This window comes from Taudactylus pleione, unplaced genomic scaffold (assembly GCF_031769625.1).
Source record: "Taudactylus pleione unplaced genomic scaffold, aTauple2 ptg000607l, whole genome shotgun sequence".
In the NCBI taxonomy this organism is placed as follows: domain Eukaryota; kingdom Metazoa; phylum Chordata; class Amphibia; order Anura; family Myobatrachidae; genus Taudactylus; species Taudactylus pleione.
In genome coordinates, this window is record NW_028285009.1 from 1597794 (window position 1) to 1624459 (window position 26666).

Here is a 26666-nt window from a genome sequence, read left to right on the forward strand (position 1 = left end):
CTCTTCTACAATTTTGTGGACTGCTGTGTGTTTAGAGTTGTAGTCTTGCAGCAAGACCCACCTTCTGCTTCAGTTCATGGATGGAAACAGTGATAATTTCCCCATAAACTTTACTGGTACAATCCAGAATTCAGTTCCTTCATTGATAACCAGCAGTCAAACCAGTAAGTTCTACTCTAGATCTGTCCAGTCTTCCAGCAGTCGCCTGGCTCACACAGGTGGTCTTTAGCAAATTAAGGAGGAGATTCAATTCGGCGTGAATTGAATAGTGCCAGGAGGGCGCAACCGGATATATTCAATTCAGAGCGCTGTTTAATCCGACCAGAGATCCAAAGATTTATTCTCTGAGGGTGCGAGGAGAAAGCCAACTAAAGTGCCAGCCGCGAGGGTGTTTTCTGGCTTAGTGCAGCCTAGCGGCCAATAGTTTAATCGGAGAATGTCGCTTCTCACAACCAAACACCCAGGGTAGGTCGCGAGAACCAGCATTCTCCAACTTAACAGCTTCCCGTTGAAGTAAACATCATGGTGAATTGAAATGCTCCAGGTGCTCCTTCCCGGCACTATTCGACTCCTGTTGAATTGAATGGCCCCTAGTTTAAATGGGCACCAATGTTCTTCATGAATATTTTTTTTCTAAATCGTGCAGGGTCACCTAAGCTCACTTACTGCAGTGTTTCCCAACTCCGGTCCTCGGGAACCCCTACCAGAGCATGTCTTACAGATCATCTCGGTTTGACAAGTGAAAAAAATTAACGCCACTTATGGGTCTTTTAAATTGTCTGCCAGTAATGGATAACTGCACCAGCTAGGAGATCTGGAAAATTTACACTGTTTGGGGTCCCCAAGAACTGGAGTTAGGGAACACTGCCTTATTGCATTTCATTGATTGGCACTCCCAACTCTAATGGGGGAATTCAAGTGTTTTTTGCTCACTCATTAGTACCGTATGCCCGATGAGCAATTAAATTACTCCGATGGGGTGCTCAAATTTCTGGTCACACCCTCCTGAGGTGGCAAGCAGAAATCAGTGAAAATTCTGGCATTTGGGTTCCCAGACGGGTGTTTGGGTGTTCTACCCAAGACTTTTGATGGGTTTAGTTGCTTCACGCGGCTAAACCCAGTACATTTGGGCTTGACGAGCGCGATAAGTAGGGCGCCCGCAACACTCCTGCCCGATCAGATCAACAATTGAATTTCTCTATTGGGTGTCCATTACTTATAGGCGTGCAAAAAAACTTTAATTCCCTTCTAATTATGCCCTTAAGCATTAAGTGATTAATTATAATTACTATGTATTCCATTGGTGATACTCATAGTTTTAATAACTGAAAGATCTGGTGCCATTAGTTGCAGAGCAATTTTGGATAATAATTTAAGCCTTTGATTCATTAAGGAAAGTGGGCCAGGGGGAGTAAAAGGAATATACTTTAAATCTGCAACCAGCATTCCTTTTGAATTCCCGTATCTCTCCTAATGCTGTAAACTAATCCTGTCAGCATATGTTATGGCGAGAGAAGTTCCCGTGTGTTCCAAATGACCCCCTTCTCCTGCTGTGCTCGCTCCTGTAATCCACAATGGTGCCTGATTGCATACTGCCTTGTAGTCCCGTGTGTGTGGATGGTTCATGACTATGGTATTTGGCCCTGGAATGATATCGCACTGTAGGAGGAGACATTCTACAGAGTTGTGCTTATTCTGTGCACAGGGCGGAACTTCTGCTCCTTATCACGTGTAATAGTACAAGTTTCCCTTGCTCGGTTGGAGCTGCAGCTGACTGTACCAGGCGCACAGCATAGGAAAGCTTGCAAGCAAGCAGTGGCTAATAAAGTTGTAATATTCACAGAATTGTCGCACCAGTATTTGTTGTATTCTCGGTAGTTACTGACTGCTATTGTCTGATTGCTGGTGGTTTTCTACTACATTTTAGAACGTTGACTGGCATCCATTTAGCCCCAAGAACATTATACCCATTTTACGCCAAAGTGCAGGGTCTGATCCGGGATTTGGAACACGTTTCCAACCCGGATCAGACGATGCACCGCCACGGGCTATGCCCAGGTCGGCACCGTTAAACAGGAGCCAGGTCTGCAGTGACCCGGTCCTTCTGGCGTTGTCACCTCCAAGCTCCACTGAAGCCGGCCACACCGGAGCCAGGTCTCCAGTGACCTGGCTTTTCCGGCGTTGCACTGTAGTGGGTGCTTGGAGATGTCATCTGAAAGCACCACTGAAGCCGGTCAATCGGGCAGCATGCGGCACGATCCGGGTCATTGTAACCCGGATTGTGCCATTTAAACTGCAGAGTGACACGGGAACTACCCGTGGCCAACCCTGCAAACTACCGGGTCCCTGAACCTGGGTGGATCCGTTTACACTGGCAAAATCCTGCGTTGATACGCGTTCCCGAGCATCAACCCCGGATTTTCAGGTCTGTGTAAAAGGGGTAGTTAGGCCGGAACTGATGTTGGTTGACCGGGTCTGGCTCATAGTCGGTGTTCCAATCAATCCTAGAGGATTATGATGGGATTGAGGTCAGTGCATTTCGAATCCTACCAAGGCCCACCATCTGTGTAAAGATTCCATGGGTTTCCTCTGGGTGCTCTGTTTTTTTTTTCTGACAAAATCCCAAAATACATTCTAGTAGGTTAATTGGCCTCTGACAGAAATGGATCAGTGTGTGTTAGGGAATTTAGACTGTGAAGCTGGATACACGTTTAACGATGTGTACCCAGCCGATCTATCATGCGATGGGACCCGGCATTGGCAAGTGCATACATACTTGCCGATGTTGGGAGCGACATCGCAATGGCGGGGGCCATGCTACATTCGGCAGCTTGACCCCCTCTGACGATATCGCCCGTCGGACCTGCATGCAGGTCCGACGAATGATGACGACGTGTGGGAGCACGCATCGTCCGTGTCATAGTGTGTACACGCTACAAGATGTGCACGATATGTCTGTTCCGGCCGGATGGGATGACAAATTGTCTAGTATGTATGTACCCGGCATTAGCTTTAATGGGACAGAGACTGATGTGAATGATTGCCAGTTATTTATATAGCATGCACACACATTCTGCACTGCTTTTACAGAAATATTTCAGTTACTCACATCAGTTCATGCCCCATGCAAGTATGGGGAGAATATGTAAACTCTACACATTTAGGGCCATGATGGGAATCGAACCCAGACCTCAGTGCTGTGAGGCAGTAATGCTAACAATTACACCAACTCGCGCCCATAGAGACCGAGAGCTATGCAATTGTTTTGGGCTCCCATCGCGCCCCCTGAAGTGCAAGCAGACATCTGCCCAGATTTGGACTTTTTGGGATCCTTAACAGCAGCACGTCCGGCTTTTGGGCGCCTTCACTGGCACTTAGCACGGAAGAAGCCTCTTTACGTGGCTAATCCAATCCATTTTAGGCGCAAAAACAGTTGTCGTGACAAACGTGGGACTGGTTATGCAAACTATTGAATAGCTAATTTCACTTTACACTGGAGCCAAGGGCACACAAAACAATTCAATCGCTCCCCAATGAATGGCAACTGAGTGTTCCCAAAATGGCAGCCTTAGCTCACTGCATAATATTGAATTATTTATGTATTAAACATCTCTAACCCTTAATATGTTATGATTATGAAATCTGGTCCTGTTTCAGAGCCGGACGCTCTGACCAGAGCGCTCGCTCTGAATCAGGGCCGTCCTAGCTGTCTGTTACCACCCACAGCTTATGCGAGCGTCCATGATGATGGTCGCGATGGTCAAGACCATCGGGCTTGCGACGAGACCCTGCGGTAGCGTCTTGCTGCCGCAAGCCCTACAGTGATTTTGGCTCTATCAGAGCCAAAATCACTCCCACTGACATCACTAGTGATGTCAGTGGGGCCGGCCCCAGACGGTAGGCGTTCCCATGGGAACGCCTCCGTCTGGCAGCCACACCCACCAAAGGGGGCGTGCTGTCAATTACCATTGACAGCACGCCCCCTTTGGTGCGAGACCCGGAGCGACAGTTTGGCTGTCGCTATCCGGGTCTCGCGCATGAGCATTTGGGTACCATCGACCCGCTTGCGAGCGTCCTGCGCTCGCGAGCGGGTCTGAATGAGACCCTCTGTCCTCAATATATCTGAAATTGTAATAATGACTAATCCCCATTCCTAATATAAATAGAGGGTTGCTAGTAAACTATATCAATAATGCTAGAAGTGGAATACATAACCACTATGAATACTTACCTCTGTTGTCTATCGGAATAATATTAAGTAACAATAATGTAGAATAGTAAATAAGTAAAAACTTACACTCACAACTAATGATATAACATCATAGATTCACTTAAGAACTTATACTTGTCTCTCACAATGGATTGAACCTAACCCACCTACTCTTATGGAGCATACACACGGTCAGATTTGTCAGACTTGTCAGATTTGTCAGATGAACGATTTGAACGATTTTACCAAAGATTTGAACGATTGAACGATTTTTGACTGCATTACAATGAATGGAATCGTCCAAGTCTGACTGCAAACACATCAGATGTCAGAAATCGTTATCTGACCATCGGGAACGCGCATCGTTGATCGTCCATCGTTCAGGCATGTCAGATATGAACGATTTTCCTTCAGATATGAACGACTGAACGATTTTTAAATCGTTATCGTTCATATCTGAAGGAAAAATCTGACCGTGTGTATGCACCATTAGAAATATAAATCTAGGATGTAATAATGTGTTTACCATGGACTGGACAGAGACGTTCACCAATAAAGAAAACCTTACTGAAAAGTTTTTTGGCACATGGTTACCTTATATTCTTTACGGAGATGCTTCCAACTAACGTCTTGGTATAACTTGGAAGTACTTGATAGTGGCCCTCCCTTTTGACTTTGATTTTGATTATAATTTTGATTCATACCATAGATGTAGCTGGACCGTTAATGGTATTGACAATAGTAAATGTAACTGTAACAATATATGTGGTTGTGTTTTGTGTGCGCAATTATAATTTATATCTAGATTTATATTCTGCAAATATTTTTTCATTATTTTGTCGGATATTTCTCTGCAATCTGTTTGTTATGCTGAGGATAATTCAATGATATATTTGTATCATATTATGTTGCTTTTCCTAACAATAAAATATAAAAAAAAAAAAAAAAAGAACCTATACTTGTCATATAAAGATAATAGTAACTGATAACATTGTAGTATAGTGAACCATCGTAAGATCTTACTTTCAGTAGATAACAACAATATCATGCAGTCCGGACAGACTGCGATCTGATTGGCCACTCTAACTACTGAATGCATTGAAAGAACATAACTGGATACAAATATCACGTGACGTCGCATCCTCCATGAGGATTAGATGACATTCGATTGGCCTCGACGTCATGTGACCGGGAAATAGTCCTATTGGCTCCCCCACATCAATATAGCTTGGGTACGTAGAGGCAATCTGCTTGCCTTGAGAAAGCTATTTTCAGCGAAACACGCGTCGGCATGCCCGCGCTGTGTCTCTGCACCTTTTGTATATTGTTGCATTGTTCAGCACAAGATATGTTAATACTATAGAACAGGTGTTAATAGTTCCGACAATAGGGACATCATTATGTGTATAGGGGCCTATCCATTAGCAGATAAATGTTAAAGATTAACGATTTATCGTTCAGTCGTTTAAGTTATCTGCTAATGGATAGGCTCTGAACGATAAAAATGTGCACTCCCGCGGACGACAAATTTGGTCTTTTGCCTCTCCAACATGTTGGTCAATTATCGTTTATCGCTGACAGATATTAGAAATATCTGTCACGACTAACGATTTTTTTAATGTAAATGAACAGTAACATAAAAAAAAAAATCCACTCAAAGAATGTCATCCAATATCGTTTGTCTATTGCAAATATCTGTCATGTACATGACAGATATCTGTCACAGCAGCCCCAGGAATTTTCAAAAGATTAAATCTTTTGTCTTTTCTTTCAGTAAGATCTGCTAATGGATAGGCCCCTTATGGGTCTGAGTTTCGCAGTCTGCAACCGATTGATTGTAGCAATATTGTTACCACATGTATCGCTCATGACCGCTCTGACAGCAGCCACAATAAGAAACCATTATAAAATGTAATAGAATGATCCTTGTATATTAAACCAGTAACTGTGTAATCTCAGACTGTGACCACAATAGATTCAAGATCTACATATTAATAAAGGTCATAATATAAGATGTAAACAGTCGCAATAGAAATCATATAAATACTGTGGTGAGGGATCCGGGAATATCAAACAGCAATTGTGAAGGAAAGCTGACTGCAGACTGATCACAATAGAATAAAGACGTATATACCAATAGGGTCAAAGCAAAAAAAGAAAGAAATAAATATAAATAAATAAAAACACACACAGACACACAGACACACACACACACAGACAGACACACACACACAGACAGACACACACACACACACAGACACACACACACACAGACACACACACACACAGACACACACACACACACAGACACACACACACACAGACACACACACAGACACACACAGACACACACACACACACACAGACACAGACACACACAGACACACACACACACACATCATAGGTGTTTTTTTTTGTTAATATCCATACTTAAGATATCCATCTAGGGGAGGAAGACACTATTGGGATTGTTACAATTATTCAGTGTACTACTTAAATATCAACTGATAAGAGACCATTCTCTTCTATAAATGAAATATACAATCCCATCCATTTAATTTACCCTTTTGGCTCCGAGTTTTATTCAGTTACCCTTATACCTATGAAGACGGAATAATAATATAGACACTCAACGGGGTGATACTATTTTTTTTTTTTTTCACGCTTTCAAATACTTTGTCACTATTTTTCTATAAAAATAAAACATTTTCATCTTTATTTCGCTGGCTACTGTCCCAAAGATAGGGACATTTTTAGAGTATACCTAATAAATGTTAAGTTTTTATTAAAATATCATTCATCTTGGGCACCTCTCTGTGAGACGTAACTTTCTGTTTCTTGCAATACTGGTCTACTATTTTTGTCTGTAGGCAGCACCCCCGAATGGTATAATGACTTATTTTAGTGTAGAAAAACGGGGTCTCTAAATACTTTGTCTTATTTTTGTGTGTGCAGGTGTATCGATCTCTCTGTACTCCTGAGTAGGTGCAAAGTGAGGGGGGAAAAAAAAAATCCCAATTTTAAAAATGTCAGCACTTAAGTTTTTAATAGTCCTATCTGGCTGATAGACATGTCATTTATGAGGTGATTTTCTACAAAAAGCTGAATAATGGATATTTGATGTATGTGTGGGTGTTGTGTAGAGAAGACATAAGATTTTGAATTTGCAGCTCGGAGGTGTGTGTGTGTGTGTGTTGAAAGGTCTTATAAATACATAAAAATCACCTTTACGTGCATTTTAATTATACCCCAAATTTATTGGAGGCTTTAGTTTGCTGTAAAACACTTGCTTAATATAATTTTCCCATGCCTAATAAAATAAAAATGCACAAAGCAAAAATGTTACATCTATAAGAGCACCCAATGCTTTGCTCTATGGTCCCTAATCCTGTCTTTAGAACCGTGTTGTGCAACAGGCACAAAGGGGGTCACGTGGCTTTTGGCCCTTTTCCTACTCTAGTGTCTGAGGAAATGCATCCCAATAACACTGGTATATATAGCGGGTCGTCTTACCAACCTGACTAGCCAGCCATAGGTACCTGCTGTTTGAGTGAGAACTACATGTTGCTATGATGGCTATGTATGCCAAGAGACATTTGGATATAAAAATATTGTCTAATATAGCAGACTGTATCACACTTATTCAAAAATACTGTATCTTAGAAGGTATCTAGTTTTTTTTAAATTTTATAGATAATATGTATATTTTTCTTTTACATGTTCTGCAAATAATTTTTAACGCCATTTATTTTTTCTTTATTGCAGCTCCTGTCATCAATAGATTCAAACGGAGGGAATCTGGTGAGTTTTATTGTAATAATAAACCTTGTAAGATGACTTGTGGCTTTAGAAAGATCACACCTGGATCACTTATAAACCCCATATATCTTTTTAATGCTAAGCTTAATGCAAACATGTATAGTCCTTAGGATGGGCAATGCTATGCGACTCATTGCACGATATATTGTATAGTGTGTACGCCCTATCGTGCGTGCCCGTGGGTCCTTCATTGCATTATCCCATCAGACTTTGCTGCACAGCAGATGGGCCGATGCGGTGAGCGACGCCATTTTTCTAAACACAGCATGGAACGGTACAGCGCACTGTTGTGCACCGGAGTGCGTGCAGACAATGTATCGCATTGTGTCAACCTGTCAGCTGGGTACACCACCGTGTAGTCACCATTTCTGCCTGGCTAGTCTGTGAAACGGCAGGCAGATGTATGGGGCCCTATAGTCGTGGGTACTGTTCGACAAGGCTTGTGTATGGGGCTTGTCACATTTGGACTTGAAGGCGATTCAGTTCAGCACACCATGTGGTGGGAATTTAGGTTGTCGATATTTCTAGGGTAAAAGCCATTTCAGCACATTCATCCCTGAGCATGGGATAATGTATATATTTTTATTACGTTATAAATGCCGGGACACAGTGCAGTAACCTCTGACAATGAATAATCAGGCACTTGCAGGAATTTAAATAGCATAATTTGGCCAATACTGACATGTTCATTTTAAGGTGAATTTCTCAACAAAGCTAAGAAATGGGGTAATTGTTGTGGTCCGGGTATGGGGAGGTGTAATTGATATGGGACAGATATTGTGTGGAGGTGTAAATGATGTGGGACAGGTATTGTGGGGAGGTGTAAATGATGTGGGACAGGTATTGTGGGGAGGTGTAAATGATGTGGGACAGGTATTGTCGGGACGTGTAAATGATGTGGGACAGGTATTGTGGGGACGTGTAAATGATATGGGACAGGTATTGGTTGGAGGTATAAATGATGTGGGACAGGTATTGTGTGGAGGTGTAAATGATGTGGGGCAGGTATGTAGAGGTGTAAATGATGTGGGACAGGTATTGTGGGGACGTGTAAATGATATGGGACAGGTATTGGTTGGAGGTATAAATGATGTGGGACAGGTATTGTGTGGAGGTGTAAATGATGTGGGGCAGGTATGTAGAGGTGTAAATGATGTGGGACAGGTATTGTGTGGAGATGTAAATGATGTGGGACAGGTATTGTGTGGAGGTGTAAATGATGTGGGGCAGGTATTGTGTGGAGGTGTAAATGATGTGGGGCAGGTATTGTGTGGAGGTGTAAATGATGTGGGGCAGGTATTGTGTGGAGGTGTAAATGATGTGGGGCAGGTATGTAGAGGTGTAAATGATGTGGGAAAGGGATTGTGTGGAGGTGTAAATGATGTGGGACAGGAATTGTGTGGAGGTGTAAATGATGTGGGACAGGTATTGTGTGGAGGTGTAAATGATGTGGGACAGGTATTGTGGGGAGGTGTAAATGATGTGGGGAAGCCGGGGGGGGACTTAGGGTTAGCCCCCCCCCGGGAGGGTTAGGCTAGGGGAAGGGGGGGGGGTTAGGCACCCCCGGGGGGAGGTTAGGGTTAGGCACCCCCCGGGGGACTTAGGTTTAGGCAGCGGGGAAGGGGAGGATTAGGGTTAGGCACTTGGGGGGGCGGGGGGAGGTAGAGGTTAGAGTTAGGCACCCCTAAGGAGGGTTAGGGGGGAAGGTTAGTTTATACTTTAAGGATGATCTGGATTTCCAGCGCTGTTGGGCTTCCGCTGTCGGGCTCTGCTGATCTGTCGGGCTGCTGCTGCCAGGATTTGAACTGCCGGCCATGCGGCAGCCGGGATTCCATACCGATTCCCTTGTTGCCTACCATTTTCTCATCATTACTAAAAAAAAAAAAAAAAAATTAACTATTTGACACCTTTTAAGAACATCCAATACTGGGCCACTGTTTGGCACTTGGAAGTTCAAGGTGAGTTTGTTGTAGTATTAATGAGTGATATTGCCGCATTTCCAGGAATGGGCATTTACAATTGAAATGCGGCGTGGGAGTTGCAATATTGAAGTTCCGAATTCACACTCCCACTGGATTGAATACTCTCTCTCCTCTAAGAAACATATGCTAAGTACACAGTAGATATGTCATATAGACGCTCAGTGTCTAAAATAATTAAATCGCCCTCTTGCACCCTGTATAGTATTTATCTGTGCTATCCTTGTGTGAAATCTTGGCTTCATAGTAATCTGTGTAAACTTGGTTATCAATGAGGAATTAAAACATTTGGTAACAGCCCATCAGTTTTATGGCCTTTCCACATTAGGTGCTAAAATGTTTCTCGGACTCTGTCCTTTAGGATATATTGAAATTACCTTGCGTTAATTAACAATAGTAGTGTATACCCATAATGGGGGCTATAGTGTTACATCAATCTTGGCTGGGCTATCTGCACCTTACGGTGCTGTATCGGTCTTCCAGACAATGCAATGTATTTTTCTTGAAAACGCTAGTTTGTTTGCTTTATAAATGTTCCACCTTCTACCAGTGATTTTATTTTTATTTTTTTTTTGTTTTAAAGAGGTCACTTAGTGAAACTTGGCACAATTCACTTTTATTTTGACCTTTGTTCCTTTTCAAGGCTCCTAGAAAAGAAATACATAAATTTGTTCTGTAGCTGCAAAATCCTGAGGTTGTGATAACAGCCGGTGTGACCTTCTATTCCTGCAAGGCCTCTGATACAGAGGCATCTGTGAGAATCAGACGTCTATTGTATTCATTACAGGGGAACGCTGTCCATCATTGCTGCTTTGTTAAAGGGCCCGTTTTATACAGTATGGTTTGGAGATTATCCCTGTAACAGCAAGTACTAAATTACTGTCCCATATCAATTACACCTCCTCGTACCTGCCCCATATCATTTACACCTCCCCTCAATACCTGCCCCACATCATTTACACCTCCCCACAATACCTGCCCCACATCATTTACACCTCCTAAATCTTCCTTAACGGAGTTAGGGCTGTAGATTGTGCACGTCAGGAGCTGGCAATCTGTGTGCCCCCTGCTATTTCTGGACTACGTGTCTGATTGGTCTGCCCGTGGCTGGTTGTGCTGCTGTTTGTAGTTCAACAACTAGAGATCCTGGGTTGCTTATCTTTGTTGTATTCTATAAATAGCTGGGCAACTTATCTCTTAAGCGGAAGCCACAGCAAATCACGATGGGTTGAAATCGTGAGAGATTGAGTCCAATTTAATGATTTTTGGTGCCCCTTATCTCACTTGTCGCGCCCCAAAATACCAGGTTTAACGACTAAAACCCTCAAGTTTTGGTCGGGGTGCCAAAATCACGGACTTTTCGCATATTTCTGCTTGCTGACCTCGGGCTGTGCGCAGAAATGTCGCTGCCAGCGGCTCTTGCACCCGAACAGAGCGACAATTGAATTGCTCCCTTACGTGCCCATTAGTTAAGGTGTTCATATAAGCAGTTGAATCCCCCCCCCCCCCCCCCCCAAAGACTATTGTCTTTTTATTTTATTTTTTAAATTAAAATAATAAATCTGCAAGCTTGGGGTCTAGAGACCTGCATTTAATTGTTATTCTGGCGATTTTAAATCTGTATTTACAACCACTACCTGTAATTGGGCACTTATCTGACAATCTGCGTCAGAGCCTCGCTGTAGTATAGGCCATGGAATACATAAGTCTTCGCTCCCTTTAAAATAGTGTACCGTAGACTTTATTCTCCCTGTTTCTACTGAGTAGTAATCACAATCAAAGCTTTAAACCCTGGGACTGTCCAGGAAGTTAAGGACAGCTAACCCTTTTACATAGAAACTGATGCACACCGTTGCACTTGTATGTTGGAAGCAATAGCGATTGTACCTGCACTGTGAGTCCTACTCTCAGTAAGTAGTTCATTCTGTGCAACGTCCAGATTTGCATGTGTTTGTATATTGGAATGCTAGAAGTAAAAGAAATACATATTTTTATCTTTACTAGTATGCGCTGAAGCCTTTAACCCAGACGAAGATGAAGATGACACGGAGCCTCGGGTAAACTAATTTTCAATTATTATCATTGTAACAAACCTAAAAATGTGGTGAGCACAGCCATTTTTATGTAGTCCTATCAGTAAGCAGTGCTACTATTCAGATTTATTAAAGTGCCAGCTCCCGGTTATCCCACATCTATACCCCACTGTACTGAGACTCCAGTGTCCCCCGTGGAATCGGAGAAAGGGATTTATCGGAAAGTACCAAAATCCTGTTTTTGTTGCTGCACAACGTGTAATGTATTGACGTGTTTTGCAGGTAGTTCACCCGAAATCAGATGAGCAGCGATGCAGACTGCAAGAAGCCTGCAAAGATATTTTACTCTTTAAAAACCTCGACCAGGTAAGCGCTCATTTCCAGTTTCCAAAACGATACGTCTATTCTGTTCAGTATGGAATGCGTCCAGTCTTCTTATACAACGCACTCAGGTCCTTGTGTTCTCTCCATTTAGGAACAGCTGTCTCAGGTTCTTGATGCAATGTTTGAACTGAGAGTAAAACCTCAGGAGCATGTTATTGACCAGGGAGATGATGGCGATAACTTCTATGTTATTGAACGGTAATATACATATGTTGATTGGTGGATTGCGTCATAAGGGTGTATTCACAGCCTTTTAATGTTCTTACACTTTTAACTAGAGATTATAAAATAAAGTTCACACAGTGACTACTTCTTTGCATAACCTCGGTGTGAGCTAGGCGCAGTGGGTTATCCTTTTTCTTATCTATTGGACGTATTTGTTCAGAATGCAGAACCTAGGTGGCCAGGTATGGGTCAGCTTTTGTGTGTAGGTTGAAGGGAGACCAGAAAAGTCTCATTTTAACTTCGGCTGTTTGGTCCAATTTTTGATGATTTGTGACGTAATATTAAATGGGTCCTGTCCTGATCTTCCAGTGTGTGAGTAGTTTTAGTGTAATGTGATCGCCTTGTTGCGTTGGCATAACTGGCATATGTGTGCTGGATCGCTGTGCTAGGTGGCTTCAAAAAAAGATCATCCTGGTGATTTCATGGGAGCGAGAGATTCTGCAGTATTCATCATAGTAGTATGTATAGGAGCAAGGGGACAAACCATTGCACAAGTGTGAGATAAGAGAAAATAGTAATGACATCAGAAGACACAAAGAAGAACGTAAAGTTTTCATCCAACTAGGGGAGGACAGGAGAAGGAGGAAGAAGAGGTGAGAGGGTGAGTCTGGTCAGGTTCCAATAGTGAGGTGCAGCGCGGGCAGATTCCTGCGGTGGTAGTGATGTGCAGAGATCAGAGACATTACTAGGTCAGAGCTGTGGGAGGACGTGTAGAGCGCTTTGCAGTAATCTAAGCACTTTGACTTGTGTTCTGGGGAAAAAGACGATTGTGCAAGGGTCTGGATGTGGACGTTGATGGCAGAGACCACGGTGCCCCATGCAATGTGAATGGGAGAATGCAATGGCAATTGAGAAATGGGAGGAGGAAATGTGACCTAGAGCGGTAAAAAGGTTACAGTCCCCTTTTTTTGTTTTATGTTGTGCTTGAGCTGGTATTCGGGTATCCAAATGGCGAGGTGCAAAGGGGCAGTTTAACGGGAGAGTAGAGTGAGAGCGGGCAGATGACAATAGACAGATTATAATAGTCACATTGTTAAAACTTTAACACATCACTGCATTCATATTTGTCAATTGTCTGGTTACATTGTATTGTGGTAGTTTAATGAGACAAATGATACCTGGGCAGTAAAAATCTATAAAAGCATCTTTTTGCTGCCTTTCTCATTCATACAGATAGGGGTCAGCCAAACTGCAGCGAGAGGATAGTAATTAGAGCTGAGACGTTTTCTCTTTTATGTTGTGATGGCCTCTTGTAGTGATTTCTGTGTAATCTTAGGGGGTCATTCAGACCCGCTCGTGAGCGGCAGTACGCTCGCAAGCGGGTCGATGTTCCCCCACTGCGCATGCGCACGACGGAGGGAGCTCCGTCGTGCGCATGCGCGAGACCCGGCGAGCGACGGGCTCTCCATCGCTCCGGGTCTCGCACCAAAGGGGGCGTGCTGTCGATGTTGATTGACAGCACGCCCCCTTTGGTGGGCGTGCCTGCCAGATGGAGGCGTTCCCATGGGAACGCCTACCGTCTCAAGCCGGCCCCACTGACGTCACTAGCGATGTCAGTGGGAGTGATTTTGGCTCTGATAGAGCCAAAATCACTCCAGGGCTTGCGGCAGTGAGACCCTACCGCAGGGTCAAGACCATCGCAACCATCATCATGGACGCTCGCTATAGCTGTGTCCACGAGGACGCTCCAAAAAAAGGTAGGAGGGCCCTGATTCAGAGCGAGCGTTCAGCTCTGAATCAGGCCCTTAGTCCTTTTATTAGGCCACGTGGTTAATCACCAGCAATGGACAATCTGCATGTACCCAGGTGTAGCGATCTAATGTTGGCCAACACTGGAAAATGCTGTAAAGCCCTGTCCGAGTAGGTTTGTGGGGTGTGCGTTATAGGGTCACTGAGAACTCTGAGGAACAATAAAGTTCACTTTTCAAATTATTTTTTTTCTAAAGGGACCGTTCATTGGTTCTGGCCATGTAAATATAACACTCAGTGTTTAGTTTGGGGGGTCCTAACGCATACTCACCAGTGAGAACGATTCACATAGAAAAATGTCAGTTATTAGTGTTTTATCATGAGGGCAAAACCAGAGAGTACTGCGGAGAAAACTGCTCAGACCCCATCAGTGATGATTTGATAAACAATGTAATGATAGTGTTGAATGGTGTAACCCGTAGCAACAGCTTATTCTGGAAAGAGGAATGGGAAATCACCGGGTGAGAATGAGAGCAGGGTGCTGTGATCCTTGGTAACATTTTGGAGATGCTGTAAAAAGTTTGTGCCAGGCACCTAGGAGATAATAATGATCTCTTACTACGGCAAGAGCACCCTGCAGAGCTTGGCCAACAGTTCGCACTGCCACCTGTGCAGCCAGAGAGAGCCTCAAAGTAGATGACAAGCACTATTTCTTAATAAATAGGACTGCAAGGGCCAAGGCAGGGAGGGTCACTTGAAAGTAGTCTTCTAGCTTAGTTGCCGTCATCCAGGGGGTATGAGACAGGTGCCAGTGAGCATCCTTCTGTGAAACTACACCTCTCGGCATACCCTTGCACAGTTTTTCTGTTTATACATTCTAAAACTGCAAGGCATGCTGGGAGGTGTAGTTTCACAGCAGCTGGAAGTTCCACAGATTCCCTGCCTTTGTTCTAGCTGTTAATGGGAGGGGGGGGGGGGGGGGGATGTAATTGGGTCTGATTATTGTTATTTTTTGTGTGATTTATAGTCAATGAATTTACCGTAAGATTGAAAGTGGCATTTAAAAAAAAAAAAATGGGTTGGTTTTTTTTTTTTTTTTTTAAATAAAAATATGATCGCTTTAAATCCTGCAGCAAAACAGCCACAATTTGCACTTCAGTGAAATGGGATTTATTCAATTTCTCACCAAGCCATCAAAGCCTTGCTGTTATTAACCCTTAGAATGACATGCCCTCCTTCATCTATACGTACTGTTTTGCACTTTCTTATTTTAAAGAATGCGATTCTGTCTCCACATTCTTTTTTAGAGGGGTGTTTGACATTTTCGTAGCCAGAGATGGACAGTCCTGCTGCGTGGGCACGTATGATAATCATGGCAGCTTTGGTGAGCTGGCTTTGATGTACAACACTCCCAGGGCTGCAACTATCGTTGCCACAACTGACGGAGCACTTTGGGGACTGGTAAGTAAGAGCACCTTGTCGTAATGCCGTTTTCTAAGTCACTGGTGTCCGGGCAGCTCGACTTTGCTGGAAGACCCTGGATGTTTCCTAGATGAAGGAAATCATTCAGCTCGGTCACCAAAGGGTTAAGGAAAAATTCTGTCAGATGATCCGTCACTGTAAGCGCTGTGTGCGGTTCCTGTATGCGCTGAGGCAGATACGCTGGTGTGTTTGTCACGCAGTTAGGGATAACTTCCTGTTTAATTTGTCTGTCCTGGACAGAAGATTAATACATTGGATTAGCAAATAAACAGCCGTTCGTTTCCTGGTCCCGGCTCTTTGCATATCGGTTCTATGTTCCCTCTGGCTCGTAGCTCACATTGCTGGTTTGCCTCTGGAGTGGTGTAAACGGAGAGCCCTTTCTGTGGAACGGCGCAATGTAACGATATATTGCACGCACCGTACACACTGCACGTTCCGGTGTACGACAACGCAATATATCGTCACATACTGCATGGAGCAGCATGGCGTCGTTCATTGCATCGTCCTATCTACTATGCAGAGAGCAGACGGAACGATGCGATGAACAACTATCGCGAGCAGTGAATCGGGCTTACACTGCACGAGCCGTACGATATATCTGCAACAGAACGATATATCGTACATCGAATTCTATATTGTAGTGTATAGTATTTTTTTTACCTGGGAACACTTGACTCGTTGGGGCCTGTTCAATTGATGCTTGTGCCCCCCCCCCCCCCCCCTGCTTTGCTGGCAGTCTATACAAATAGGCGTCTATCAGAGCAATTCAGTTGTTTCTCTGATAGATGCCCATTACTATAGACTGCCAGCAAGGGGGGGCGTTCATCAATTGAATGGTCCCCATTGTATTTGCCACCCTATGTTTTAAATGTATAACGTTCTAGCACTAGAGGGAAGATGTTCAGCCGGATCACTGTAGCCAGCAGTGATCGGGACACACTGGGGGCGGAGCCGCTGGTGCAGAGGGACCGGGAGGTCCCTCTGATATGGGCGGCTGCTGGAAGCTTAACTTCCAGCAGCCTCCCTCTGGGCGTTTCTGACTGGTCGCATCAAATGCCACCATGTCGGGGAAAACCCAGCCTGGTGTAGTCGCATTTGATGTGACCGTGCCAGGCATGTGGTTAATGAACACAATCACCAAAGGAACCTGGAAAAGAAAGCAAAATGTTTAGTTGTACGGGTCAACCTACTAATGCTATTGTGGTGCTAAAGCCCCACTTAAACACATGCAAATGGGATTTGGTGTTGGGAGCTCTGTAATGGGTCTAGGCCTAGTTGTGACTGTCTCTTGGTAATGGCCCTTACCCACTGGCATTGCGTTAGACACCAATGGCACCATGTGACAGCTTGATCGCATTTCTTGTGTGGAGATTATCGAGGACTTGTGGCCAGGGGATGAAACAAGTAAATGCTGTGTTTCGACGCCAGTGGGTGAGGCCCTTATTTCTCAATGTTTGCAAACACATTAAGTTTGTTACCTTGAATAGTCTAACTGGGGACCTTTCAGTACCCTGCCTGAACTGTGCCTGCATCGAACTGTGCCTGCATCTTACTGCTTAGCCGTGATTTGTATCGCCACCTAGTGGCAGTCTGTGATAAATGACTGGCACAGCCACTGAAGTACATGTTCCTATTCATTACCAGCCTAAAGCTGGCCACACACTAGACCAACTTGCTTCCAACCATCCAACTTGTTGATTGGTTGGAATGAAAATCTGGTAACGTATGGGAGTAACTGATGATCAGCAATTTGCTCCTAAATGCCAGAAAACAGATGAAAATGGTCGTCAGACAAGTTTGTTAAATGTTTGATCTAAACAATTTGTTCAAACAACAGTTTTTGCCCATTTTCCGGCATTTGGGAGCAAATTGCTGATTGTCAAAGTTGGATGGTTGGATGAAAGTTGGTCTAGTGCATGGCCAGCTTTAGAACCTGCTCCAAAGTGCAGTAAGTAGGAACACTTTAATTTAAGCAGCCTTGTACATTGGTCATATGAAGGGTACATGAGCTGTTGCTGCTTTAGATAATATGCTCTGTTGGGTAAGCCAGAAACCAGTTTTAAAACCAGCTTTCCTTTGTAACCTAGATAATCTACAGTAAATTAGAAGTTTGTCGTCTTGTCACAACATTAATATATAGTGTCACTCAAGCCGTGCTCGCTATTAATATCCCGTGCTCCAGGTTATCCTTGTTATATTGCTGTGAAGAATGTGGGAGATTTGCAGCGTATGGTTAAACAGCACCACCTAGTGGACAACGTGAACACTTCTAATTAGTGTGCAGTTTGCCGATTCATCTACTATATAAGGATTTCCTGGGTTAGAAATGGCAAAACTTTCATGGGGCGATATATGATCACTGCCCTATCTTCCGTTTTATCAGAACCTGCTTCTCCCATTTAGCGTGGCGAAGCAGGTCTCTGCATCGGCGCCATGTAATAATATCTATGTTGGGAAAGAGGGAGAATTGCGCTCTCTCTTGCGGCGGGGCTGCTGTCACCGAACGGCGCATACATGCAATTCTGTGCACATGCTGGTCTCCCAGTGGCACCCGCGGAGTTATTGAGGAAAAAAAACCTTTGATATTTGAATGCCCAATCCCTGGGACAGAGACAGCGCTATGAATGCGGCAGCTGTCGGAACGGTCAGTGCCACTGCACATCAGCGTCCTTTCTTGAAGATAGGAGTGCTGGTAATGACGGGTGCATAGCTGATCGCTTCCCTGCATTACTACATGGCGGGAAGCAGTGACTGCAACACTTAACGTGCGTAGTTACCGTCCCCCCCCCAAATCGCCACTTCATACATCTCCCCCTGAATGTGCTAAACTGCTCATGACAAACTTTCTTTTTTTAATTCTATCAGCCGCAGGATATTTACCCGTGGCTCAAGCTCTGTGTTTATTGCCTGGAGCTACTGAATTATTAGGCAATTTTCCTCGGCAGTTAACCCTTAGAATCCATGGGTTACCACACATGGTAAGCCCCAAAGGAGCGACAAGGAAATAACCTGCTTTAAATGCACCCTCTGGTGCTAACCGCATGAGGTAGCGACACTAATAGCTCAGGACAGAGCTTTAGCTGAACCTGCCTCTGTGTGTGTGTGTGTGTGTGTGTGTATGTATGTATATATATATATATATATATATATATATATATATATATATATATATTGTGTTTATGTATATATATATATATATATATATATATAATATATCACAACTACTATACGTAGAGATAAAGGCACTCGCGTGACTTTTGAAGTCAAAACATACTTTAAGCTTTATTAGTATGCACATAATCCATAGTTGCCAACGTTTCGGTTCACTGCGGAACCGCTTCATAAGAATACAACAGACTGTGGAGCTGAAAGAGTGTGTGTGTGTGTGTGTGTGTGTGTGTGTGTGTGTGTTAATGAATGTATGTATATATATATATAGTTCCCAAAACTGCATGTTTCATAGTCGATGTTTCAGTCCTCTCAGGGACAGTCATCAGGGACATAGCATATTATACACTGGTAGGAGCATAGCGGTGTATATTATATGCTACAGTCCTGATGACATCTACTATGAAACAGCAGGTAGCTCCCAAAACTGCATGAGTTCCTTTTTTTCTTAATATTTTTCTGTATGCGGATTCTTGTTTGGATCTGTAAGGAGTACCGCCGTGTTGTTCTGATGTGGCCCGGAGTGCAGACACTGGTACAAATCTATGTATAAATGTATATGTATGTGCATTAGGTACAGGTGATTTTCACTTTTAAACAGTCACCATCTGTTATGAATCCAATTAGGCACAATCCCTTTCTCTTGTCCTCAGGAGCTAAACGACCCCTACCACGTTATTGGATGGAGCAATATGTATACTAGAAAAGTTCTTGTGGCCCATCAGCTGTGTGTTGGGAAAGGTGGTTGTGCACCTTAATTGTGCTGCATTGTCTTTTGAATGAATAACTGGTTTGAAGTATAACAGTCCTAAAGGTTATCACACGATGACATAACGGAGGTTTCCTCTAATAAAGGCCCCCATACATCAGCAATTGATTGGGGCACTTTTGCGTTTTGCAATTGTGTATAAAAATCTGCAATGTATGGGGGTCACAGATCGCAGATTTCAAGGAAAAAGTGATTGGAATTGGTAAATCAGGTTGTCCAGCATGTTGGATTTCACAAATGAATTGTGGCTGTAGATTACTAGTGTATCAATCAGCAGATTTGCAGACAGTTACTAGTAAAAGGATGGGTCTTTTAAGTTTGGCAGATCTGTATTTGCTGAAAATGATCTGCAGATAACTGAAAAAGATCTGTAATGTATGGGCGCAGATTGCTAGATTGGGAGAGTCCTAACATCGGGCAACAAATCTTCAAGTTGTTCAATTGCGGTTTTCTGATTGCTGACGTATGGGGGCCTTTACAATCAGAAATGCAATGATTGCAGGTCCTCACCCTACTTCACCGCCTGGCATTGGCAGCCAATGTCTGGGCTCAAGAGGCTTCTCAGGCAGTGGGTAGTAAGCAATGCTTCCTGGTGCTACTGATCAGCAGAATGTATATATATACGTGCATTGCTTCTATAGTCTTACCATTCATTGCAGGTCTTTCTATATCTTTCAGGACAGAGTCACATTCAGAAGAATAATCCTTAAAAACAATGCCAGAAAAAGGAAGATGTACGAGATCTTTGTAGAATCTGTGCCCATCCTGAAGTCCTTAGAGGTGAGGCTTGGGTCACTTACCCCTATACTCTCTGGGATATTGAGATTTGGTGTATACAAGATATTATGCTGGGTTGTGTTCTTTCATAGGAGAGCAATTCAATTGTTGTGTGTGCCCCCTGCTGGGCGTCTATATGAATGGACGCCTGACTGAGCAATTCAATTGTTTCTCCCTTCGAGTGCCCATTTAGTATTTAACTCTCCTAATAGCACTGTGGCTAAACCAGTCTAAAGAAGTGGTTAGGGTGCCCAGACAATGGACTCGCCGCTTCTCGCACCTAATGAAGCTGCAAGAAGAAATGTGTTCCCCTGCGGCTTTAGGCGTCAGAACGGAGCAACATATGTATGGCTCCCTCGGGCACCCAATCGTATAGATACCCAGCTGGGTGAGTCCAAACCAATTGGATTGCCCCCACTTTGTTGCTGTAAGTCAGGGATGGGGAACCTCAGGCCTGGGGGGGCCGTATAAGGCCTGCGGAATCATTTGGTCTGGCCCTCGGAGCTTTTTTCTGCTAGCCTCATCTGGCTAGCAGGCTGCCTAGAATGGTACCCCGCAGCCAGAATCTATGCAGCAGTGCCGCCTAGAGCGTCCTTAGGACACTTCAGATGGTCACACTGCTGCCCTTACGATGCTCCAGGCACTGCTGTAATCACCGGTGATTGTGGTCCCGCCCCCGTGTGACGTCACATGGAGGGAGCATGGCCTGCACTGGGCCCACAAATAATGTTATAGATATCAAAATGGCCCTCGGCAGAAAAAAGGTCCCCCACCCCTGCTGTAAGTAATCAGTGGGGGACATATTGTGTGACAGCATCTTGTTCTGTATTTTAGCTATCTGAGCGAATGAAAATTGTTGATGTAATAGGCGAAAAGAATTATAAGGATGGAGATCGCATTATTGTACAGGTAAGGGGGGGGGGGGGCCTGTCATACACTTCATCTACATATAACCGTAGAATATACTGTAATAAATTGTGTTTTTGTGACTAAAAGAAGTTTGTTTCCTAGGGCGATAAGGCAGACTGTTTTTACATCGTTGAATCGGGAGAAGTAAAAATCATGATGAAGAGCAAGGTACAAGGCGTTTTTTTTTGTTTTGTCAAAAATTGATTTAAAGAAAAAATGTATTCTAATCCATTTAGTATAGTGTACATTAATTTTCACAAATAGAATTTAAGAACAAAATTAACTTGGTAAAGCATTTTTTTTTTTTTTTTACTGTTTTACTACTTTAAAACATCTGTCGGCCTTGCTGTATGTATGTTCTCGCTACTTTCTATTTTCTCTGTTCCAAAGTTTTCAGTGCCCTGTGCCACGCTGAGCATGGCGGCTCCAGTGCCCTGTGCCACGCTGAGCATGGCGGCTCCAGTGCCACAGCTTTAAACAAACTGAAATGATTGTTCTTTCTTTTGTTCTGTAGACGAAAACTGGGCAAGAAAGTAACCAGGAAGTAGAGATTGCGCGATGTAGAAGAGGACAGTATTTCGGAGAACTCGCTCTTGTTGCTAATAAGCCCAGAGCAGCCTCTGCATATGCAGTGCAGGACGTAAAGTGTTTAGGTAATAATCTTCATGTTAATATATTCGTTTTCACATCACTGACTGCGGGTTTATCCTGCCCATTAAAACCTACTATTTGTGTAAGTGTTGAAGTTTTTGAACGTTAAAATGCAATGTGTGATTGTGTTAAACATTTTACTTACATGCCTGACCTAGTAATCTGTTGTAAATGACATTACAACATGAACGGTCATCGAATTTAATACATCCTTATTGGAAGTACTGTTGCCCCTTTGTGTTAAATCTAAAATCCAGTCTACTATGGATTTTAGAGATAGCAGGCATCACATAGTGCTATAAAAGCATTGGCTCTGCAGAATACGCCCTGGGTTTGTGTGGCTAGTATACTAATGGATAAAACAATGATGGAAAACGTCCATACGGTGGGACCTGTTACCCAGAATGCTTGCTACTTAGTGTTTTGTTTTCAGATAGGAGGTATAAAATATCCTTAAAGTAAAAATGACCTGTGTTTTCCTTGCTCCTGGCGTCCCTCTCCTCATAATATCATTTATCAGTGCTCCTCCGTGTCATGTCAGTAGGACAGAGTCTGGGAAGCACTGGCATACAGGTGTATTGGCACTCAGGTTGCAGGTAGGAATTGAGGCTGGTGAATACCTGCCTGTAACCGTAGCAATGCCTTGTAACCTGAGGAACTTATAAAGGAAGTGATTTCTGAAAACCGGGAGGTAATAGATCTTTATTTGTATGCAGGTCAGACCTGATGTATAGTGATTCTATGGAATGGCCATCATGTACATCTCTGCTCTCTTTCAGTTATGGACGTACAAGCCTTTGAGCGATTACTGGGCCCTTGCATGGACATTATGAAGAGAAACATCACCCATTACGAGGAGCAGTTGGTGGCTTTATTTGGTTCCAGCATGGACCTTAGAGATCCAGGAAAATAGGCACCACGTTACCTTAGTGCCTTCACTGCCCAAGACGCAGCCAGCGCGCCTCCTGTCACGTACGCAGCGCACGCGGAGCGCAGAGCACCACAGAACAGTCACTGCTGCTGTTGTCTTGGGGGAATTTTTTTTTTTTTTTCTTCTTTGTTTTTTTTTTAGGAAATGAATAAAGAATTCAGCACCAGAGGCCAGGTAGAAATCCAATCTATGCCATCATTTTGCTGCTGAGATCCCATTATTAGACCTTCTAAAGGAAAAAAATAAAATAAAAATGTGCCTTTCTTTTTATACTTCCCTGGTTAAGAACGGCATGTTTGGCATCCGTGCCTATTTCAGTGTCTCCGAATTACACCGAGAAACATGGGTGAAGTGTATCGCTATCGTTGAAATCCACTTTCTTAAAAAAATAAATAAATTAAAATAAAAAGAAATAAATAATAATAATAGACTTAGAATATACAGCAACCTTGATCTTTACTGATTGTATTTTTTATTTTTATTTCCAGTATGTTCTATGGTACTCCAAATGACTTATCTAATATTGGTTTCCTCCTTTCTGGAATGGTGTTTTTTTTTTTTTGTTTGTTTCATTTTTTTTAATTTTCTTTTTTTTTTTTGGTTCTAATGGACCTCTTCATGCAAGATATCTTTAATCCACATTTTTGTTTGTAGCCACCTCACCTACAAAATGTACAGTGTGAACATAGACCTTAAATTAGCATTTTACCAGTCTTTAGGGGCGAACATCTGTACTAGGAGTATTAAAAAAAACTCATCCCTACCAAAGTTGGTATTTTTATGGAATTAAAAATTAAAAAACAAATGTGCCCCCCTCCTTATTTGGCCTGCAGTGGTTTGTTTGACCTGCCCAGCTTCTGGGACTGTGAAATGGACACCTAGACCTTTTCAGGTTGTCATCTGGTCCCGTGTCAGTGAGCACATTGCTGCCCGGGCAGCTGTTCCACCATTCCCAACATCAAAATGGTTGCTCAGGTTTCTTTCCGTGGTTTTTATACAGCACTTTTAACTTGAACCTATTTATGTGAATCCCATTTGGTGGCTTGCTCCCATAAGGTTTCGTGATTATACATGGTATGTAGTTTTCCTGCAGGAGCTGGTAGAGAAAGTTAAGCTTTTTTTTTTTTTTTCACATTACTGACTTTTCCATGTAGTGACATTTGTTAGGGTGGTGTTAGGAAATATACAGAAGAGTGACGGCTACTGACGTGACTTTTAATGCTTAGCATCATGTGACAGTTATTGCCGCTAGTCTAGTACGTTGGCGTGAGAGACACTCGGCAAGATTCTTTCTTCCAGTGTTTCCGATCAGTCGGTGGCACCTTGGTTTAGACCATTCTCAGACTGTAGTAAATATGTGGCTGTGAACATGCATTATTGTGTCTAATTTTTACGTTTGGCGATTTATATCTGAAAACAGTTGTGTCCCTGTATAACCGAAATAACTGAGCATTGATTCTTGATGCTCTTCACGGGGCATTGGAAGGAGATATACATTAGTGGTTATTGCTGGTGCACATGTTGCTATGTACAGGGAACGTTGCATTGCTTGGTGTAAGGTACAATTATTCATTGCTTGTTTTCCCAGCCGCATTGTCATCTGCCTTCCTTTTCCTAAATGTTAAAATTAAATACAAATATTAAAAACAAAATACAGGTGCATATTATCAACTGATGTAATAAAATAAAGGTCACATACAGTAAAATGATTTAGATTTAAAAATGCCTCCTTTTAAATGGGAGAAACATACCGATTTCTCTTCACAGGCAGTATATATTGCATACAAGTGTGTGTGTGCGCGCGTTATATATATATATATATATATATATATATATATATATATATATATATATATATATATATATATATATATTTATAAAATTTATTTTACACACACAGCCAAAGACGTCATGGTTAAACGTTTTTTTCGGTTGGTATGATTAATATTGAGCCTATAAATGTGAATTTATCGCCTATGAATGCTTTTACCACTGTAGTATTAGTGGTTTAACTTGTTACTTTTCAGCCATGTTTTTTTCTGATTCCCCCCCACTTCCTTTCTTCCAATGTTAAATGACAAGCGAATCATGAACAAATTAGGCCGCGTGGTGGCTAAACGCAAGCCAGAGAGAGGTTTAATAAGGGAGCTCAGCAGCAAAGTCCGGCGAGACTTTTGGAGATGTACGTACCTTTTTCTAGTCTTGCTTTGTAGTTGTGCTGTTGGTAAGAGGAGCGTTTTCTAATGGCCACAAGTATCCCGGCCGACCGTAGTTCTGTTTTTATGTCACAGCACAAATTTCACATTTTAAAAGTATATATATATATATATATATATATATATATAAAAATGATTGCTCTTGTTAAAACACACAACTGTTCTGCACAGTTAAACAAAAAAAAAAAACTAAACAAAAAAAAAAATATCTTTGAATGTCACCTATTATTTTCCTGTTTCCAGTTGTACTTGTGATTTTTGTTATTGACATGTGTATGTAAAGCAGTTTTGCCAAAATATATATATATATTTTTTTTTTAACTCCATTTTTTTTTTTTTGTTTGTTAAAATACGACTTCTGCTTTCTGTTACTCCGTTAGTCGGCGGAAGATCTCACAGAATTGATGCTGCAGGGTTTCTAGGTTTTATTCTCTTGTGTTACTTGCATCCCATTTTTTATTTTTTTCCCTTGAGGCCTTCCTTATGGTTTATACAGACAATGTTATGTTTCACGCTACAGGGCTATGTTGAGGAATGCCTGAGATGCCCTTCGTCTCGCGCAGTCCCTAATCTGGTGTGCAGTACAGGCACACACATTTTTACCCCGTTTGCTTATACCAACAAATGTATTTCTGCCTGAAAGAAGCTACCTCAAGGTGTTAAGTGCTTTGCAGATTTTCACCTGTAACCCCCCCCCCCCTATCCCCCCAGACACCCGTCACCCTCTCACCTTCTCCCTACGTGTTACTACTGGTTCTCTGTTTTGCATTAAAATGTGCCTGTTACTTATACTCAGTAGGGAGAGAGCGGTTTTGGGTGCTGACTCTATATCATTGACCTCATCTGTCATGTCACTAGCCCCCTAGTGAATCGATAATGCGTCCTTAATAGTGCATGGTCCCGCAGAGTCACCACCTGCTCTGGGTGTAGGTGACGGGTGCACTTTGCAAGCTTCTGGTTCTGTCTGTCTGTTTGGGGATTTCCTTGTTCTTCTACACTCCAACAGTATTTTGCAGAAGAAGGGTGGTACGCCAACGTCGGTATTGAACTCCCTGCAACCTTACACGATAGACTCCTTCCAGCGGAATTTCTCCTATTTAAACTGACGTTTTATTAATAAATGCCGAGATTCTTATCTAGAAGCGTTGTACATGGTCTTTATTCTCCTCACAGCTGCCGTGTAAAGGCAGCGCGCTGTTTTTCATGAGTGTGTGTTTCTGTTTAAGGTTTTTGGGTATAGATGAATAAAATTAGACTGCTCTGTTGTGGGAAGCGGTCAGACCTTTTCTGAGACTCTGTGTGCAAGGTTTGCTTTATAATAAAAGAAGATGACCATTTTGAAGTCTTATGTTATAGTTCAGGCTCTGACTCTGCGTGTGTTCAGTAGCGCAGACCTATGTCGACAGCAGGTAAGTTGGATTCAC

The 26666-nt window shown here is 42.8% G+C and overlaps 1 protein-coding gene across 1 annotated transcript in view; it reads left to right on the plus strand.

Moving 5' to 3' along the window:
• Positions 1-26384, plus strand: part of PRKAR2A (protein kinase cAMP-dependent type II regulatory subunit alpha) — a 49731-nt gene extending 23347 nt beyond the window's left edge. Inside the window, exons 2-11 of the mRNA XM_088454012.1 lie at positions 7976-8011; positions 12013-12065; positions 12324-12407; positions 12517-12623; positions 15647-15800; positions 20437-20538; positions 21370-21444; positions 21547-21612; positions 21959-22097; positions 22875-26384. Coding sequence (XP_088310138.1) covers positions 7976-8011; positions 12013-12065; positions 12324-12407; positions 12517-12623; positions 15647-15800; positions 20437-20538; positions 21370-21444; positions 21547-21612; positions 21959-22097; positions 22875-23008 — 950 coding nt within the window. The 3' untranslated portion in view covers positions 23009-26384. The remainder of the gene's footprint in view (positions 1-7975; positions 8012-12012; positions 12066-12323; positions 12408-12516; positions 12624-15646; positions 15801-20436; positions 20539-21369; positions 21445-21546; positions 21613-21958; positions 22098-22874) is intronic.
• Positions 26385-26666: the final 282 nt, after the last annotated feature.